Below are 19,703 nucleotides of genomic sequence, written 5' to 3'. Positions count from 1 at the left end.
TCTAAATGGACCTTCATCTACTAGTAGCCAAACATGACTCTTCTACAGTTTTCTCCTTTAAAGACCTGCTTTTCTAAACTCAGCAAAACTGCACCCCTATTTCCTATTGGAATTTTCTCTCCATTCCTATAACCTGTGATTTTTTACTCTCAGTCTATACTTCTATGGTAGAAGACAAAATTCAGGAGATCATCTTCAAAAACTTCAGCATAGCCTTCAGCACCATCCTGGCATTACATAACATTTTAGTAGTGTCTAAGGACTCCCTCTGATTATGGATAGAAAGAAGCAAATATTGTCAGGACAGTGGAAATTCAGGAAACCCAGTTAATGAAGCTGTTCTTGAAACAAACAGGATATGGCCTTTCTGCATCAATCAACATGGATTTAATTAGATGAAAGAGAGGAGAGAAACAGGATGGGTGGTAGAGATTTTCTTTTATCTCACACAACTTTCATTTTCCAAATTCATACTGATTTGGGCTTAATAAAAATGTTTTCGCACTAACTTGCAAACAACTTTCTGCCACTGTAGGAAGAATACGTTTTGGAAGGAGTTCAATAAACAGGAAAGGACAATATAATGCCCTTCATCTGTAATCATTTAATTGCAGCTGTACCCACACCTAACAATGGAATTTGCCTAATGCACAAAGCAAATTGATATTTATTCTATTTATGCATTCATCAGATTTTTTTATTCCACCTTTATTACTTTATAAGTAATTCAAGGTGCCAAGTATACCTAATGCGCTTTCCTCCTCCTGTTTTCTCCCAACAACCTTGCGAGGTAAGTTGGGTTGAGAGTTTTCATGCCCAAGGCAGGACTAGAACTCACAGTCTCCTGGTTTCCAGGCTTAGAACTGGTAAGAGATAACTTCTACACACCAAACTGGTATACAAATTGGCACATACCAAACTGAAGTCACGATTCAGGAAACATGAAAGACATCGGTCTTTGACATTTGCTTACTGAGATAGCCATGATCAGGAAAAAATCCTAAATTCAAGGTATTCATGTTCAAGCTGGGTAAACATCCTGAGTTCTCCATCAATAACCGTTTGCAAATTCCTGCCTACATGTCTCGGACAATTTGACATATAGTCAAGGACTAGGAGAGAAAAGGAGGATATGAAAGAGCTTTGTGCCTCTTAATACAGAGCTATTATCTCTCCCACAAATCAGAGTATCTCACAAAAAGCTCACAGGCATAAGAGGATTGCTCCAAAGACCAAATGACATTCAGCTCTGCTCATTTCTCAGTGATGCATATGTAGTACTTCTAGAAACCTATTGCAGAAACAGGGACTGTCAAAGTACTCAAATTGCCTTATAAAGTGAGCATGAACTAGCACTAAAATTTGGGCGACAAAGGTTTTTGGCAGTTCTGGTTTTACCACTTTGAGAATACAGCCCCTGCTCCCCCACAAAAAAAGTATTGTTTCCTTATCCTAAAAAATAATAATTATATAGATATAAAACCAGGCTCAAATTGTCCTACTTTGGATACATTATGCAATGTCCCAGCTCTCTGGAGAAGGCTCCAGTGTTGGAAAAAGTGGAAAGAAAGGGAAGAGGATGATCAGCAGCAAATGGGGTGGACTCAGTTCCAACAGAGATGAATGTACTATTAGAATAGCTGCAGGATCAAATTAGAGACAGATCATCACGAAGAAAAAATTATCTATGTGGTTGCTATCAGTCAACAATGACTTGATGGCACATAATCAATCAATCAATCAGTCAAGAGATACTTTCTCCAAAGAAAATAGTCTAGCCATTTTCCTACATGCAGGGGTTTTGTGTGCTTATCGGCAGCAGCAAAGAATTGAACGAAGCATGCTATTTATATACTCAAACTATCTCAACAATATTTTCTAATGAAAACTGTCCAAAGGATCTTCCCATAAAAAATACAGTTAAGACCCATTTTAAAGAGCAACAAAAAGAAAATCCACAGATGGTAGCAACAATTGGAAGAGGAGTACACAGTCCTAATATACAGAGAGTCCTCAATTTACAACCAGTTGTTTAGTGACTGTTCGAAGACATGACAATACTGAAAAACAATTACTTCTGACTGGTCCCTGCGCTTATGAGGGCCATAGAATCCCCTGCAGTCCCTTGGCAACGGGCATGAATTTATGATCGTTGTAGCATCCTGAAGTCACGTGATCACCACCTGCACCCTTCCCAGCCGGCTTCCAACAAGCAAAGTTAATGTGAGAAGCTGGATTTGCTTAACAACCACAGGCTTCACTTAACCAGAGGGATTCACTTCACAACCCTGGGAAAAAAGGCTACTAAAATCAGGCTTGAACTCACTTAACTGTCATCTGGCTTAGCAACAGACGTTCCAGTCCCAATTTATGATCATAGGTCGAAGACTACCTGTAAATGGTTTCCTGCATTAAGAAGATATCCTCTCATGGAGAAAAGTTGCAATTTCATTTAGAACCTAGCCAACTGAGACATAGTGAGTCTGACATGGAAAAGCGTCTACAATCTCCACTTGCATTTGGAAACTTTAGAGGTTTATACAGCAAATTATTTTTCTAAATAGGCTGTTCAGTTATAAGGATCCCAGTTTAGGTGTACTGTAAAACATCAAATAGCATTTAGCTCTGTTTCATCATCTAAAAAAAAATGAAGTAAAGCAATATGCTGTATTTCCTTCTATGGCCCTTCAAGATCCTCACAGACAAAACTGGTTATTTACAGCTTCTAAGGTAGGTTTTAATCTTTTTGGTGGTGGGGGGAGGGGGCAGCAGGGATACAGGTCATCTTCCTCTTCCAACACCTTTTCTGTACAGGAACAAGTAAGGCATTCTACATGGAGGAAAAAATATGCAACTCCTTAAATCACAGAAAGAACTGAACCCTGAAAGAAAGAACTGACATTCCACTTTCGGCATGGATATAATGAGGCTTTGCTGGGGCACAGTTTTCCTCCCATCTCTTCGATATAACGTTTGTTCTTCTAGATTCTAAAGATTGTTATTGATGCACCCAGCCTGCATATCAACAGATCATGCATGCATCCATGAAATTATATATTCAGTAGAACTGACTGTTTCTTTTCCATTTGTCTGCTGGCAGTGATAGACTTTCCCTGTGCAATCTGGCGCCTATAGGACAGGGGAAGCCTGAATAAGGATTCATAGGCTTCAAAACACAAAGAAACCAGACTGGTAGGTTGGACTGCTATTGTATGCCATGGTACTCACTTGAAAATCTGTGGAAATGCTTTGCTGTATCATCAACACTATTTGGAAGCCTGATTTTTCAAGGAGGCTCTCAACTGGGATTGGGTTTTCAGTGCATCCTGCTTTTGTACTTGCTCTCTATTTACTTGTTTGCTTGTTGTTTGCTACATGCAACAAATAGTAAACTTTGCCATAATCTCTGCAAGTTAATCAGATGCTTTTAAGGGGCATTTTCCCTTGTCCCCAAGTTACTTTATTGATTAGAGTTGCTGGTTACTTTATTATGTGTTAATTGATACTACAATATTTATTAACTTCCCAGGATCATTTCTTGATTGGGGAAATTCCAGATAAAACTAAAAAAGAGGTTTCCAAGTCAATTCATATACAATAGAGAATATTTTCTTACGAATAAGGCTTCCAAACAAACAACCCTTTCGGGCACTTCAATACGGTGTTTCCCATGCTCATCAAATGTATTATATGTGTACCTCTGAACAAAATAAACTGTTTTCTGACCTCTTCTGACACTGATTAAAATTTGAATGACGAGAGGAACATGAAATGAATAGCATTACCTAAATAAAAACAGGGAAAAGGAAGAAAGCACAGTCAATATTTGAATATTTAGCCTTTAATAGGAGGCTGCACTTGTTATCCAAAGGTATATCACTAGCGCTCTTCTCTTCAGAAATATATCTCAGCTATATTACCAAGTCTATGCTTATGACCAAGGTGATGGGCCAAAGCAAGGCTATCCTCTGTGGAGAAACAGGCTTTTTAAGCCACAACAAATCTCTCTCTACCAAAACAGGCCATGCCTAAAAAGGAGGCACAAAATGAGTAACAGAACCAGAAGAATTATGTGGTAGGTTCCGATTGGACAAAGACATATCAGGAGGTTCAGTAGATAGTATAGTTCTGCCACATGATTTTACTGATTATAAAATTCAACTCAAAAGTATACTGCAAAAAGAAAACAAGAAAATTGCATGCAAAGTTAGGAACCACTGAGCACTACAGGTACACTGGGCCCTCAGTTGCAGAACTTCAGCTCTCAAATAGTCCTAACCACCATAACCCATGGTAAAAATGCTGGAAATTGTAGTTCATTAAGTCTGGAAGATCACAGGTTATCTATTTCTGCTGCAAATGAATAATATGCCCAAAGGAGATCCATTTATGGATGTAGTTTCTTACCTTGAATTCCATAGGTGTGTACTTTTCATTCTTGGGAGTTGTGTTGCCTTTGTAATGAAGATGATTGGGAGTGGTGGGATGGATAACAGTTGACTCCTGAGATTGTCTCTGGCACCGTTGACAGTAAATGTAGATCACAAAGGTTAAGAGGCTAGAGCCAAAGAAACAGGAGAGTCCTGTGGCAATGAGGTGGATGAGGCTAAAACCTGGAAGAGATGTATTAAGAGGAAGCTAAGATCAGTGACACAAGAATGGCAAAACACCACTTTTCTCAATTAGAAGTTGCAACCTTTGTACTACTATTTGTAAACAAAATATTGCCAGGTTTTATACATTGCTACCATGCTGGCACTTCTTTCACAACATCCTTCCCATTACTAACTTGGCTATGTACTACCATACTCACTGCTGCACTGGATGCCAGATGGCTTCTGGGTGCAATTCAAGGGCTGGTTACCACCTTTTAAGCTTTTTATGGCCCAGGGCTTAATTTGAGGAATCACCTATCTCCAACCGTTTCTGATCATGGACAGAGTAGATGTGCTCCATGACTCCTTGATTAAATAATGCCATTTATTAGAACCTGGGAAGCAGGTTTTCTTTGGAACATCATCCCTCCTGTGATCCATATGGGTCTCACCCTCTTAATGTTCAAAAAGTCACTGAAAACTTGGCTATTTTCCCAGGCCTTGGGATAGGTTGGTTGCCGAGCTTTTATTTTCCTTCTTTTAAACACTTTAAGCCATACAGAATGACATGGTGTCGGATAGCCTTTAGATTTTATGTATATATGCCAGAATGTATATATAGCTCAATGTATTCCTCCTGCCCTTTCTCTAAAATCAGTTTTATATAGAGAAGTGAACCTTATGAGAAAAACATATTAAACAAAGCTTGTATCTTCTCTGTACCTCCAGGGGATACCTCATTTCTTTTCACCTGCAAAACTTTGGATAAGAGGTGTCCCCTTGATGATAAAAAATACTCACACATTACAACCATAAAAAAGGATATTTGGATGGCTACTGAATGCATGCAGACTGAGAATAATTTTCTGATCCCTTGGTACAAGCAAAATGCAATTCTGAAAACATCTAGGACATTGCATTTATCTTACTCCCTTCCTGTTTGCCCATCTTCATTCTGTGTTAATGGAATCATACCTTGCTTTTTTAAAAAAGTATTTCTTTCGCCTTTGATTGAAATTGAAAGGAAACATTAAAGCTGACAGGTTGAAAAAAATGAAGCTTACAAACAACACACACCTAAAGAATGGCCTGTCATAGAAAGCACATTTCACTAATCATGAAGGAAAAAAGCCTTCAGGGTTGCTTAAAATGCCAGGGAAGAAATAAAATAAAGTAGATGATAAAGAGGTGGATGCCTGATATTTTAGTTGGAGGGCTGCCTTAATGGCCTCTGATGATTAATTAATTAATTTAGTCCAGTTTTATGAATGTCACTTGCATCTCAACAAGTGACTCTGGAACAATATTAATCAGAATTCCTACTGATCTAGCAGCATTAGGAGTAATCCAAGGAGTCTCAGGTGACATTTTCATCATCAATCTGAACCTTGGCCTGTTTCTTGCCTATGTATGATATGTTATTTTGTAGATTTATGGGTAATTGACCCTATATCAGTCATTGATTATCCATGCTTCCTTCCTCTATTTAGAGAGCCAATTTGGTGAGAGATTAAGGCAGAAACTGGGAGACTGGAATTTCTAATTCTATTTTAGGCATGAAACCAGCTGGGTGATTTTGGGCTAGTTTCTCTCTCAGTCCCAGGAAAGAGGTTGTGGCAAACAACTTCCTAAATCTTGTCAAGGAAACTATAGGAACTTATTCAGGCAGGCATTAGGAATCAATGTTGATTCAAAGATGCACATACATACTTCCTTTACTCTTAACGGCTTATCTCCTGACTTTGGCTCATTCTGTTATTTTATATTGCTTTGCTCCCTCATACAGGATAGTTTGGATATAAGTGTCTAAGTTGTATCTAAGAGACTTGCTAAGAAATGTAACTATGGTGGGCAAGAGCTGGGATTAAGGTGTTTTTGATGCTCCCAAAATTGTTTCTGCCAATTATAGTCCTAATACATTGTGTAACTTTCAGAGTCATTTTGTTGAAAGTGAAAAGAAAAATACATTTTATTAAATGGCAAGATTGACCTTGTGTGATCAGTTGAAGAACACATGGAATTACTGAATACCAAACATTCTGAGAAACAAGCCCCTCCCCCTCAACCAGTGGTGGGATTCAGCCAGTTCGCACCACTTTGGCAGAATGGGTAACTAATTTTTCGTTGCCCAGGCCCAGAATGGACTTCCAGAAGCGGCATCCACACAGAGAACCGGTTGTTTGAATATTTTCAAACTTGGGACCTATTTTATCAATGGTTAGAGAAAAGATTTAGGGATTAGGAATTTAATTTATATTAGTGAATAAGATACTCAGACAACACGTTTTTGTTGAATAATTATTATTGAGCTCTGTTAAAATAATAATAAAACTTTATAAAAAAACATATTTGAATCCCACCACTGCCCTCAACATACACTCACACTTTTCTCACAGAAAAAAAATTCTTTGCTGATGAAGGGAGCAAGCTAAATCAATTTTTAAATGTGCAGTAGAAATTCCAAAAAGAACAATACTTTTTCATGTGGAAATCTTTGCGGCATGTAAAGGTCTTTTTTTCTTTCATAGTCAGATTCTACCCTGCATTAAAGCATCAGCAAAGGAGCACACAATATTATAAATATTTTCAAGGGCATTGTAACTACAAAAATGCCATAGTTTTATGGCTCTGCCCATAAGCAAATATATCTCATGAATCTAACAATGGGCAGAACTTTAAAAGGATCAAATAAACTTTGTTGTTTGTAGATAAGGAGATTTGTTTTTTCGGCTACCAGTCATGAAATACCACTTGCATTAAAAAGCAACTTTCACCTAAAATAAAAGCAAAGGGAAAAGAGCCATCAGTATTTGCAGCTGATTATGCTGGGAGACATAAAAAGCCAATTTTTCTTCTGCCCTTTTCAAAGTCTTTGGTCATAACTTATAAGTAACTACAGAGAACAGAGTAATGATTCCGCACAAGGAAAATGCCTTTCCCTGAACTTTGAAGATAAAACTTTGTTGACTGGCAACTTTTTAAGGCAACCCAGATCTTACAAGGGCTGCCTTGCCTTGGTTTCCCTGGGTTCTATAAGTAGATTTTTAATGATGTATCTCACCTTGGTAAAGAAGGGCCCGCTGCTATAGACAGCTGAAAAAATGACTGCATTCTGATTATATCCCGATGCCCCCAGTTTATTACACTAGAAGCTAGTATTTTTATACTGTTGTCAGTAACAGGTTTAATATTGTGCTAGGCAACCTAAATAGATCAAAGCCTAATGTAAAAAGAATATTTAAAACAAGAGGCACAATTTAAAAGTTCTGTGGGAAAAAAAATCGAAGTAAAAAACTTCAGTCTTGCAGGCCAGGGAAGACTCCCTGCCATTCCTGTTCTTCAGGTATTACAGCTGTTGAGTCCAATTACTCCTCCTCTGCTTTGCCTGCTCACAAAGGTTGACCTAAAGCTTCCTCCCACCCAGCTTTTGACTGCTCCCAGTTGCCAACACCTCTGGCATCCCATGAAGAGAAGCTGATGACATTGCATGGGTAAGCACAGAGTCCGATTTTCTAGCAGACTATTTTTTCCCATCTGCTAAGTACTTTGCTACTCCCCAAAACATTGCTGTATCGGGGCTTTCTACAATGGAAGATGGCAAACACGTCCAAGGAAATTTTCTTCAATCAATTTATTTCTTCAGAAAATGTGGGCATTTCTTAGGAGGAGTAGAGGCTTAACCCACAAGATGGGCAGTAAATAAATTTGATAAATGCAAATAAGTAAGCAATGTGGAGAACTACAATTTTCAAGATTTTTGGAATGGTCCCTAGTTAATGGGACATAGGGAAAAGTGAAGGAAATTACAGAATCTAGGATAGTTCGTGGTTTTAAGTAGAAAGAGAATAAGGGGTGGAAAAGAGAGAGGCGTGGAAGGGGATCTGAATGGTTGGATGTATTTGGACTTGCTCACTTTAAGTGTGCACTAACAATTTATAACTAAGTGAATGTGAATGTCTAAATAAAGCATGTCCTGTTAAAAAATAACATCCATATCAAAAACTTTCCCTCCCCAACTCTGACAACAAGACTCCAGTGGAATTAGAGATATCAACAGGGATGTGAATCACACAGATTAATGGTTTTGTTGATGCATCCCAGAAAAAAGTAGGCATGTTAAAATAAATGCAAGATCTATAGTTAGCTGTACTCTACCTCCACAGTTCACGCTCTCATCAATGCTTGATGCTGGCAGGATTACTAAACAAAATGAAAAAAAGGGAGGGGAAACGTCATTTTTGTCATCTGCGACACTGTACAGGCAATTAAAATGATTTTGCTCGCTATGTGGCAAGTTAATTTCTGCTGTAAACAAGAAGCTCTTTCAGAGATCTGGTGAAAAATACAGAATGAAATATCATACAAAGAGAAAAAAAAACCCTTCTTGAAAAGAACATGCTTCCTATCATCACAGAAATGTGGATCGGATTGAGAATTATTTAAAGATAACAGTATTCTGTTGAGAAAAGATCTGTGCACAAATCATAGTCACATATATATAAAAACTGGAAGAAATGAGTGATACAATTCAAATGGCATTTACAAAACATCTGAATGACACAGGTGGATAATATTGCACACATATTATACTTTTGCCTCCTGACTCCAAGTTAGCTAGCTATTTATTAAATAAATCTATATAGCCACCCAACTCATGCATAGGTGACCTTGGGTGATTTATAACATTTAAAACTATAAAAGATTAACCATATAAATAAAACTGTTAAACACCCTAACCCACCCTTTATTATTATCTTATATGACATCATTTATTTCACATTTTTTAACTGAAGAATAATAATAGTCTTGGAATTTGCTGCACCAGACAAAGCAATGAATAAAGATATGTCAGTATTTCAACTGACTTTACTTTCATGTTACCTGTCATATTCACTGTTAGTGATTCATCTAATTCATCCAAGTTCATCTTACTTTAATGCAAGCTTAATTTATTTTGTATTTATGAATCATAAAATCCCACACATCCAGTGGTGGGATTCAGCCAATTTGCAGCGGTTCAGTAGAACTGGTAGCTAAATTTTGCTGCATTTGGAGGACTGCCTGGCTTCCAGAAGTCCAGTCTAGGCCTCAGAGGCCTGGAGGAGGCCTCCCAGACCTAGAATGGCCCGTCGGAAATGCGTGGCTGTCACTTCCGGAAATCCCTTCTAGGCCTCGGAGGCCCAGGCCTGCATCAGATAAGAGAACCAGTTGTTCAGGAATTCCACCACTGCACCCATCCATATAAACATAAATAGTCTACCTTTGCACTTGTAAATAAATAGTTTCATATTTGCTCATTAAGAATGTAATTGATGTCCTTTTTAACATTTTAGCCATACGCTAAATAAAATAGATGTTAGTCTGAGACAGGTAACTTCTTGAAGATGATTTAATCAACATCATAAAACTCATCATAACCACTTGCAAAATTATTATACTCCTACAAAGTATAGATTATTTCTAAATTATTTCATTTGTATCTACCCTCTATAATCATATATTAATTTGTATAATATTCACTTTGCCAAATGTCATCTTATGAATGTAAGCTTATGAAACATAAAAAAACGTTCAATAAAACCACACGCACACATCATCCTATTGATATTAAAAATAGCAACCACTTTTATTCCATATGGGAAGCTCACCCAAACATTTAATCAACTAGTCAGATTCTTGCCTCTCTAGTGTACTGAAACATATGAAACTCGACCTACCAGGGATCTCATTATACAGACATTCTTGGTACTGGGTGCTGTTCCCTGCGCACTGAACAGATCCTGGACTGTGGATTTCACAGAAACGGCTACGATACTGGATGCTATCTTCATTGCATAAACTCCATTCAGACCATTCAGACCAGCCTCCTTAAAATTATGTATGTCAGAAATAAGATAAATTAGGCAGGATGATTCAGTGTCATGCTAGGAAAAAGTATAAGAGATGAATACTGAACTAAAGATCAGAATGCAGTTGTTCAGCTGAACAATCTGCCTGGGAGTTATAGTTCAAAAACATACTGATAGTATAAGGTAATCAACATGCTGATGATACCCAGTTATATATCTCCTCCCCGAGCTCTCTCAGTGAAGCGGCCGATGTAATGGGCCATTGCCTCGAAGCCGTGAGGGTCTGGATGGGGGTTAACAGACTCAGGCTCAATCCTGACAAGACTGAGTGGCTTTGGATGTTGCCTCCCAAGGATCATGTCGATTGTCCAGTGTTGACTCTTGCGGGGGAAAATATACCCCCTTCGGAGCGGGTTCGCAACTTGGGTGTCCTCCTTGATCCACAGCTGAATTTGGAACATCAATTGACGGCTGTGGCGGGGAGGACCTTTGCACAAGTTCGCCTGTTGCACCAGTTGCAACCCTACCTGGACCGGGAGGCTCTCCTTACAGTCACTCACGCCCTTGTCACCTCACATCTGGACTACTGCAACACGCTCTACATGGAGCTACCCTTGAAAAGTATTCGGAGACTACAGTTGGTCCAGAATGCAGCCGCGCGAGTGATAGTGGGTGCTCCTCGATATACCCACGTTACACCTATCCTCCATGAGCTGCACTGTTTGCCTATTGGTCTCTGGGTCCAATTCAAGGTGTTGGTCATTACCTTTAAAGCCCTATATGGCTCAGGGCCAGGCTATTTGCGAGACCGCCTACTACCTCATAGTTCCCTACGTCCGGTTAGATCCCACAGGCTGGGCCTCCTTCAGGCCCCGTCGGCCAAGCAGTGCCATTTGGCGGGGCCGCGGAGGAGGGCCTTCTCTGTGATGGCGCCCACGCTTTGGAACCAGCTCCCCCCGGAGATTAGGACCGCTCCCACCCTGTTGGTCTTCCGTAAGCTACTTAAGACCTGGCTTTTCCGGCAGGCCTGAGGTTTATAAAACCTGACCCCTGGATGACTGTCTTTGTACTGTTTGTTTGTTATGTTTTATGTGTTTTTTATTGTTAGCCGCCCAGAGTCCTTCGGGAGTGGGGTGGCTTATAAATTTTAAAAATAAATAAATAAATAAATAAATAACTTTTCAGACTATGCCTAGCACATATTTTACAGAACATCCTCAATTAGCAAAGTAAGCTAAAAATTCTTACTGTGCTTGCTCTCAGTTTCATCAAAACCTCCTCCTTTAGTTTGTAACTTGGAATTAAATGTTCCCACTACAGTTGTTTTTAGTAACCATTTGGGAATGGATAATGTATAGCCATGCTTTTACAACTAACTCTTTCAACATCACTTTCAAGGCTACCAATCGAGTCACCCTCTTTCTGGAATACTGAATATTCTTTAAATGTGTTAATTTTAATAAAAACTGTAAAGATGGCATGACAGAATCCTGTCAGCTATGTTCCACCAAAGGGCTTTCAAAGCATCAGATCTCATACAGCAGAACAGGTGACAATCAGCAGCTGAGAAGACAGCCTTCCAGCTGATTAAAATTCTGTAATTCCAACCTAATTGGAGGATGCCAATAGGAACGATAATACTAAGCATTTAACAGTAGTTAAAGAGTAGTTATTGCTGTTACATAGTAATCTTGGGAAGCATTATACTAGCAGGTCCTGAGGAACAAATTAAGTGCTTGCTACCTTCACATGGGTGTGTATTGCAGAGGGCTTCCTCTGTGTGTAGCCCAATGCAGATATCCTCTCCATTAGTTGGTGCTGGGTTGGTGCAGGTCCGGGTGCGTTGGTAGTGTCCACCTCCACATGTTGCTGAGCACGGAGACCAAGGAGTCCAGCAGGACCATGAGCCCTTCACTGTAGATGATTCAGAACACAATAAATAGGCACCTCTGAGTTTAGTCTACTTCAACCCAAATAACAGCATTATTGCAATAATGACAGACCAAAGACTACAGTGAAATATTTTTTTAGATAAGTGGCACTATTGTTAAGATTTTACTCTTACTTTTTATATTTTTATACAGCTACCAATCAATACAAGTTCACTTGGTGAGAGATAGAAAAATATAATATCAAGACAATGTAAAATATAATAAATTACTGAAACTAAAAAATAATTAAAACACTGAAGATGTTCAGATGAGGAGACTGTAAGATATGCACTTAAAATATTTGAGTGAATAAAAGCATCTTCGCTGAAAGTACCAAGAATGTCACAATGCAAGGCTTTCTGGAAATTTTTTTAATAACGAGGACACTACCTCCAAAAATACTTGGTCTTTAATGCATATGCATGAAACCTGAGCTCTCTCTATATGTTGTATATACAATATATATCTATATACAGTATGCTGTGCATACCACATATACAATTATGTTGTATAATTACAACATAATTAGCACTTATCATAATCATATTAACTGGGATTGTTCAGCAATGACTGAACATATTGTCCCTGCCTAAGACATTATTTCCCTTGTTTCACTGAGTCAATGCATTCAGAGAAATCCTCAAAAGAAGACCTTAACAGTTCAAGCAGGTAAATACATGGGAAAGTAATCTTTGAGAAAAACTGACCCTAAGCAATTTAGAGTTTTAAGGATTAAAATCAATATTTTAATGTATGAACTACTGCAATTGACAAAGCACTCTGTTTTGTGTGAAAATGCCAGTTACCAGTAAAGGACCAATCTTATTCTGGAATAGTAGCAATTTTGACCTTGTTTTTAAATGCAGGCAGCATTCTGTTACTGCGGTCTAAATATTTTAGACCAGCCTGGCAAATTAGGATGATAAAGTGGAGCAATCACAAGTCATTTTGTAAAAAAGTGGTACAATACTTGGAATACCAATGGTCTTGTTTAAACGCGAAATCAAAAAAGGTCTTACCTGGGCAAGGGTGTGAGTTACAATCCTGATATTCCATTGCAGATCCTATGCAAGGAACACCACCATTCTTGGGTTCTGGATTGGTGCACATTCGCTTCCTGGTTTTGAAGCCCAGTTCACAATCCCGAGTACAAGATGACCATCCACCCCAAAAAGACCAGCCGCCATTGATAATGCGGACAGAGGTCTTGCCACTTTTCAGAAGATCATCGACTAGAGCTAGTTGGGGAGAGAAATAAAAGGTAGCAATTAAAAAATCCAGGCAAACCTGATAGGACGGGCATGTAATATCCTTCTGGTAATGGGACAAACTACAACTTTCTTTATTACACAATGAACTACATCTCAACTCCATTTCAAACAGGCAAAGCATTGTAGATCATTTCTTAGCAGCCTCGGGGTTTTTTTTTATTCTTTTGCACTTTAGTGCAGTGCTAAGGCACCATAAAACCTGGCTAGGTTGTATGCTGATCTTACACAAAGGAGCAGAATGAAGTCAGCAATAAGACAAAAAGCTTGTGTTTACAGTTTTTAGAAACTGGCCAACCAAGGCAATCAGAAATTATGAGAAATAAATTGTTAAATAATTCATAATATTCTCAGTAGATATTGATGTATCGGTTACCTTAATTTTGAACCAAAGTTTTCATTTCCTCTTCCTGAAGTATGCCCTAGATCAAATTCAGCTTGGTCTTAACTAAGATATGCCCACCTTCCTTAGTATTACACTCATAAGGCAAGGACAGTTTTAGTTTTGATTTTCTGCCAATGTCTGGTGCTGAGTAAGCACCAGGGAAAGGATCTCATCTGCATTTTTATGCTTTGATAGCACAAAATGATAATAAAGGAATTCCATTCTTCACATTAATGAAGACATCATAAAGAAGGTGGAATGATTACCTCTGGGGAAGAGTAGGATGAAATTTAAGAGTTTTGGTGGAAAAGATGTATGACTATTTCATCTACCATCCTGTTCCCAAAATACTCAACCAGCAGAAATGAGGAGAACAAGCAGAAAGCAAACCATTCCTACATCTTGTGGCAGCATAATTACACCTATTTTAATTATACAATATTTAAAGAAATTCTCTTTGTCTTTCAGACAGGTTTTAGCATTATGCAAGTAATCTTTAATAATTCTCTCACTATTCTTTTTTTTTTCCTAAACTAAAAGCTGCAAATTGTAATCTTTCCTTATAATGGAGTTGTCTCAGCCATCTGGCTGCTTTGAAATCCTTTCTGTTTTTTTCAGCAATATAGCATCATTTTGAGATGCAGCAACCAAAACTGCGTAAAATATATCCTACTGAGTATATAAGATACTGATAATCTTATTTTACGTATCTCCCTTCTGATTCCTAGCATGGAAATTACCTTTTCCACAACCAAGTTGATTTCTTAACTGAGTTTTTCATCGTGAGCTTGAAATGTCTTTCTTGGTCAGTTGCTGACAACCAAGTCTATTTATTTGCAAATGGCTTAATAAATAAATAGGAGACGCCAAGGATGCAGTTTACCAGCCCATGTGAACCAGAGACAGAATGCTTCCACAAAGTATATTAGGACAGTTAATAGATGCTTTGTCACCTTAGTGACAAAGAAATCCAAATCAGGTATAAATTCATAAATGCTTCTCATGGCTGTTCTCACAAACCTTGCCCTTTTAAAAACATAAGTCAAGCTTGCAAATTTGCACACTACTGCAAGTATAGGCTCTGCTCATTAAATAATGAGCAAAAAGAACTGAAGTTTGGTAAGCAGACAAACAAAAAGATTTCATCTAGTCACTTTATACTGTGGATCAGGGGTCCCCAATCCCTGGGCTGTGGACCAACACCAGGCCATGGCCCACCAGGAACCAGTCTACGCAAGCGAGCAAAATGCCACCTGCGCAAGTGCAGGACCCAGGCAGCGCACAAAACCACATTACCCCCCCCCCCAGAGTCTGTGGAAAACCTGCCCTCCGTGGAACCAATCACTAGCACCCACAAGGTTGGGGGCCACTGCTACAGATGATTCTGATTACAATATTTTGCATGTAATTAAAGTGCTACAGTTTCTTCTGTGATAGCTGATGTAGCATCATTCGTTCATTCATTTGTACGTTTGTTCGTTCATTCATTCATTCAATTTCTATAGCTGTCCAACTCAACCAAGTGACTCTGGGCAGCTTACTATTCTAAAATTATAAAACAAAACAAATTCAAAAAAATTAAATCAATAAAACACTCACAAAATAAATACAAATAGCAGCTGGGATGATTAATCAACTAATCAACTTATGTACCGGGAGTGATTCTACTTAGTAACAGTAATTCTTATGCTCCTGGAGAATTTTGGGATGGGCACCTTTATAAACATAGAAATTAAGAAGCTCCCCCTGCATCCTGTGAGTTTCATGCATTCTAATTTCCCAGAATTCATTATCTCTACCAGCTGGCTTTGATCTGCTCTTCTACTAGCAGCCCAGATGGGTGCTTATCCAACTCTCTGTTTCATCCACCCAGGTTTCCACTATCTGAAATAAGTTGTCTGCCTTCTGGCAAGACATACAATCTGTGTCGCAAACTGCGGAGCCATCATTAGGGCAAAACCGACTCTCTGTCTTCTTTCTGCCAAACTGTAGGTCATGGGGGTCAGCCAGCTGAGCACGACAGGTGTAACGGAAGCGCTGCTCTTGGCGGGCCCCACTTTGAGTAATATTGGTAGGGGTCCAAGGAGTCCAGGGGGTGCTTCTACGCACTTCTGGGCAGGCCTCTGGGCTGCAGGTTTTGTACTCCTATAGAAAGCAAGAGAAGGGAAAAAAGGGAAGATTAAACCAGAGTCTTTAACATTTTTGAGGGAAATACAAGTTTACCACTACCCTGGGGTACTCCATGATTTAAGGAGTCATAAGATAAATCTGGAATATTTGATTAAAAATACAGAAATTGTTGAGGCAGAAATAAAGCTCAGAAGGCATATAAAACAAGTTCTCTTATTGCTCCCAGTGCTTTAATTAATAGAATATAATACTGAGGTGGCAGACCATAGCTGAATAATATACATTGCTCAGGCATATACACACAAATTTTATAAGCAAGTCCTAGTGTTCACTAAAGTGGTAAAACATTGGGGGTGTCATGTCAGAAACAGATTCATACGACTGAATGCATTTCTCAATGCTTTTAAAAAATATCCTTCAGATAAAAATATTGATGTCAAGTCAAACCCAGCTTCCCATCTGAACACAGAGTCTTAGAGAGGCATAGGAGAAGCAGTCGTGTTGTTTATTCCTGTAAATAGTTTCTAACCACAAGATAAAAACAAATGACAAAAAAGCACCTAAAGGTAGGACAAGAAGCAATGGATAGAAACTAATCAAGGAGAGAACCAATCTAGAACTCAGGAGAAATTTCCTGACAGAACAATTAATCAGTTGCTTCCAGAAGTTGTGGGTGCTCCAACACTGGAGATTTTTAAGAAGAGATTGGATAACTATTTATCTGAAATGGTACAGTGTCTCCTGCTTGAGCAGGGAGTTCAGCTAGAAGATTCCAAGGTCCCTCCCAACTCTGTTATTCTGTTAAATGGATTAGAAAAATACAGGAGTCTAATATTATTTTCTATCAAACTCCTTCTAAAGCAGGGGTGTCAAACTCGCAACGTCATGTGACGTGCCGCGACGTATTGTGACTTTTTTGCCATTGCCAGCAATGGGGCAGGCGCGGTTTCGCTATGATGCATCCAGCCTGCAGGCCGGCAGTTTGACACTCCTGTTCTAGAGGATACCTATTTAGCTTCTAACACCAAAAATAACATTTATATCAGTTTGAGGGCAGAGGATATTCAATTTGGCCCTCAATAAGACTTTGGCCACCTAATGAGAAGGAAGGACTCACTGGAGAAGTGCCTAATGCTGGGAAAGATTGAGGGCAATAGAAGAAGGGGACAACAGAGAATGAGGTGGCTGGATGGAGTCACTGAAGCAGTAGGTGTGAACTTAAATGGACTCCAGAAGATGGTAGAGGACAGGAAGACCTGGAGGAATGATGTCCATGGGGTCGCGATGGGTCAGACACGACTTTGCAACTAACAACAACAAGAAGAAGACTAGAGTTTCAAATTAACTATATGTAACACAGAAACACAGCTGATTCTCAGACTTGTTAAAAACTAGCAGAACCTTCTTTGTTATGCTAGACATTGCTTATGAATATGAAACATCCTGGGGAGAAGAAGGAGAAAGTGCTCAATTTTTTCTGCTTTGTAAAGAAAGTTCTTCTCAAACATGTCCTATGATAAAAAAAAACAAAACTGAAAACTGAGACAGCCACAATATGTGAACCCCAGTAATTCATTTATATAGTTCCATGTAAAATTGTCACTCTCCAGCCCATAACTGTTATAGCTCCAACATCTCTTAATCAACACAGCTCTGCTACAAAGCTTCATTAATTGCCATATTTAGTAGGCCAAATATTAGCACAAAAACACAACATGTTTTGGAGTAACACAGAGATTCCCAGTTGAGGAAAGAAAGGAATTCATTTGTTTGTTTGTTTGTTTGTTCGTTCATTCATTCATTCGTTCATTCATTCATTCATTCATTCAATCAATCATATCACTGGTGAAGTGCAACCCTATTGGGATTTCTGAGGAAGGTATGGCAAACTGAAGTATGGTGAACTGAAGCAATGATCATGGCAAAGACCAAGGAATCAGTTCCTTGAAATCTCTCTGAATGAAGAAAAGATGGAAGATTACCCATGTATGTTCCAGATGGCTGCTCGCTAAAAGGAGATTACAGGATAGTGATTTCCTATGTGTCTGAATGGAATGGGACTAGCCATATTGCTCAGAACCATGGTAGAGATATTTAAAAGAAACTAACTTTGCAAACCTCACCTTCTGATCATTTTTGGAAATTGCTTATTAACTACTTCTAAACTATTAGAGACCTTTGAGATGGCAAGTTTGAAAATGCCTTGTGAATCTGCCTTTAATCCGGAACAAAAGAAATGTTAACCATAATGTTAAAAATTTAGTCTCAAATAAATAGAAAAAAACTAAATACATTTTTATTCCAGAAAGTTACGAAGGGGCTAAGGGTCCAGATAAAATTTGAATATTAAAATTTATATAATAATATTTTGGAATTAATTATAAAGTATAAACAGCTTCCCATGGGAAATAGATTCTGTTTTGATTTTTATAAGACATAACATAAAGAAATTAATGATTTCAAAAACTAGACACTAGAAGGGATTAAGGAGGGAAGATATATAGGCCTGCCAGATGATGCAAAATGTAATGACAATGAAACTACTGAAGGAGACTTTTGAAAAATGGAATCAGAAAATAGTAGCCACAATTTCAACATTATCAGTAATAGTGTCTATTTCTGTGAATAGGCTATGATATTATTGAAGAAATGTCAAGTCCTGAAGCATCCTGAACCAGACACTTCAGATTGGACCCTCCCACACCCGAAAACACCAATTGGAAAAGACCAAGGAGAAAGGAGGAGAACTACTGCAATACCAGACCTTCCACTCCTAGATTCCTAGCTGGTCTAGAAAGATACCATTATCAGTAGCATCAAAAGCTGCTGATAGATCAAGAAGGATCAAGACAGTTTCATCATTTCCATCCTGGCTGTACAGGGGTCATCAGCAAGTGCGATCAATGTGTCTCTGTATTTTGCTGCAGCCTGAAACACAATTGCAATGGGTCCAGATAATTTGTTTCCTCTAGGGCACTCTGGAACTTCTCAACAACCTTACTGAGAAAGGAAAGGTTAGAGATTGGCTGAAAATTATCTGGAACCATTGAAGAAATGACACACCGCTATCTCTTTCAAAGCAGCAGAAGCACTCTATATCTCAAGAATCAATGTACTGCTGTTTGCATCCAATCACATATAATTCTTTAGGAGAGTCCCTCATTCTTTAAGTCACCTTTCTGATTTGGGATGGCATCTTCTCTTGAAAGATGTAAGTAGACTTTAATTGACTGTCTAGAAGAAATAAGACAAGACCCCGGAGCAGGTCAGCCCTTCACTCTCCATTTTTTTCACTATATTCTGGACTACAATAATTTATCTATATCACCAACAATCAATTTGAGTGATTGTTGCAGGACAGTCAAGATAACAAGACATATCCAGGAAATGTTGTTTATTAGCTCTACATAATGATAAGATGTAAGATTTGTTTCAGACTAATTTTGAAAGTGAAGAGGAACTAAAGAGCCTCTTGATGCGGGTGAAGAAGGAGAGTGCAAAAGTTGGCTTGAAACTCAACATTAAGAAAACCAAAATCATGGCAT

General features: G+C 38.5%; 1 protein-coding gene across 17 annotated transcripts in view; it reads right to left on the bottom strand.

Moving 5' to 3' along the window:
* The window catches only part of SEMA5B (semaphorin 5B), a 543,893-nt gene that overhangs the window by 12,645 nt on the left and 511,545 nt on the right, over positions 1 to 19,703 (bottom strand). For all 17 annotated transcript variants that reach the window (XM_039330065.1, XM_039330083.1, XM_039330082.1 and 14 more), the window contains 6 exons: positions 15,948 to 16,173; positions 13,395 to 13,613; positions 12,188 to 12,358; positions 10,313 to 10,462; positions 8,751 to 8,795; positions 4,408 to 4,613 (listed from right to left, as the gene is read on the bottom strand). In XM_039330065.1, coding sequence (XP_039185999.1) covers positions 4,408 to 4,613; positions 8,751 to 8,795; positions 10,313 to 10,462; positions 12,188 to 12,358; positions 13,395 to 13,613; positions 15,948 to 16,173 — 1,017 coding nt within the window. The remainder of the gene's footprint in view (positions 1 to 4,407; positions 4,614 to 8,750; positions 8,796 to 10,312; positions 10,463 to 12,187; positions 12,359 to 13,394; positions 13,614 to 15,947; positions 16,174 to 19,703) is intronic.

This window comes from Crotalus tigris, unplaced genomic scaffold, assembly GCF_016545835.1.
Source record: "Crotalus tigris isolate CLP2741 ecotype Arizona unplaced genomic scaffold, ASM1654583v1 scf7180000024424.1579004, whole genome shotgun sequence".
Classification (NCBI taxonomy): domain Eukaryota; kingdom Metazoa; phylum Chordata; class Lepidosauria; order Squamata; family Viperidae; genus Crotalus; species Crotalus tigris.
This window is presented reverse-complemented; position numbering and strand designations above follow the sequence as displayed.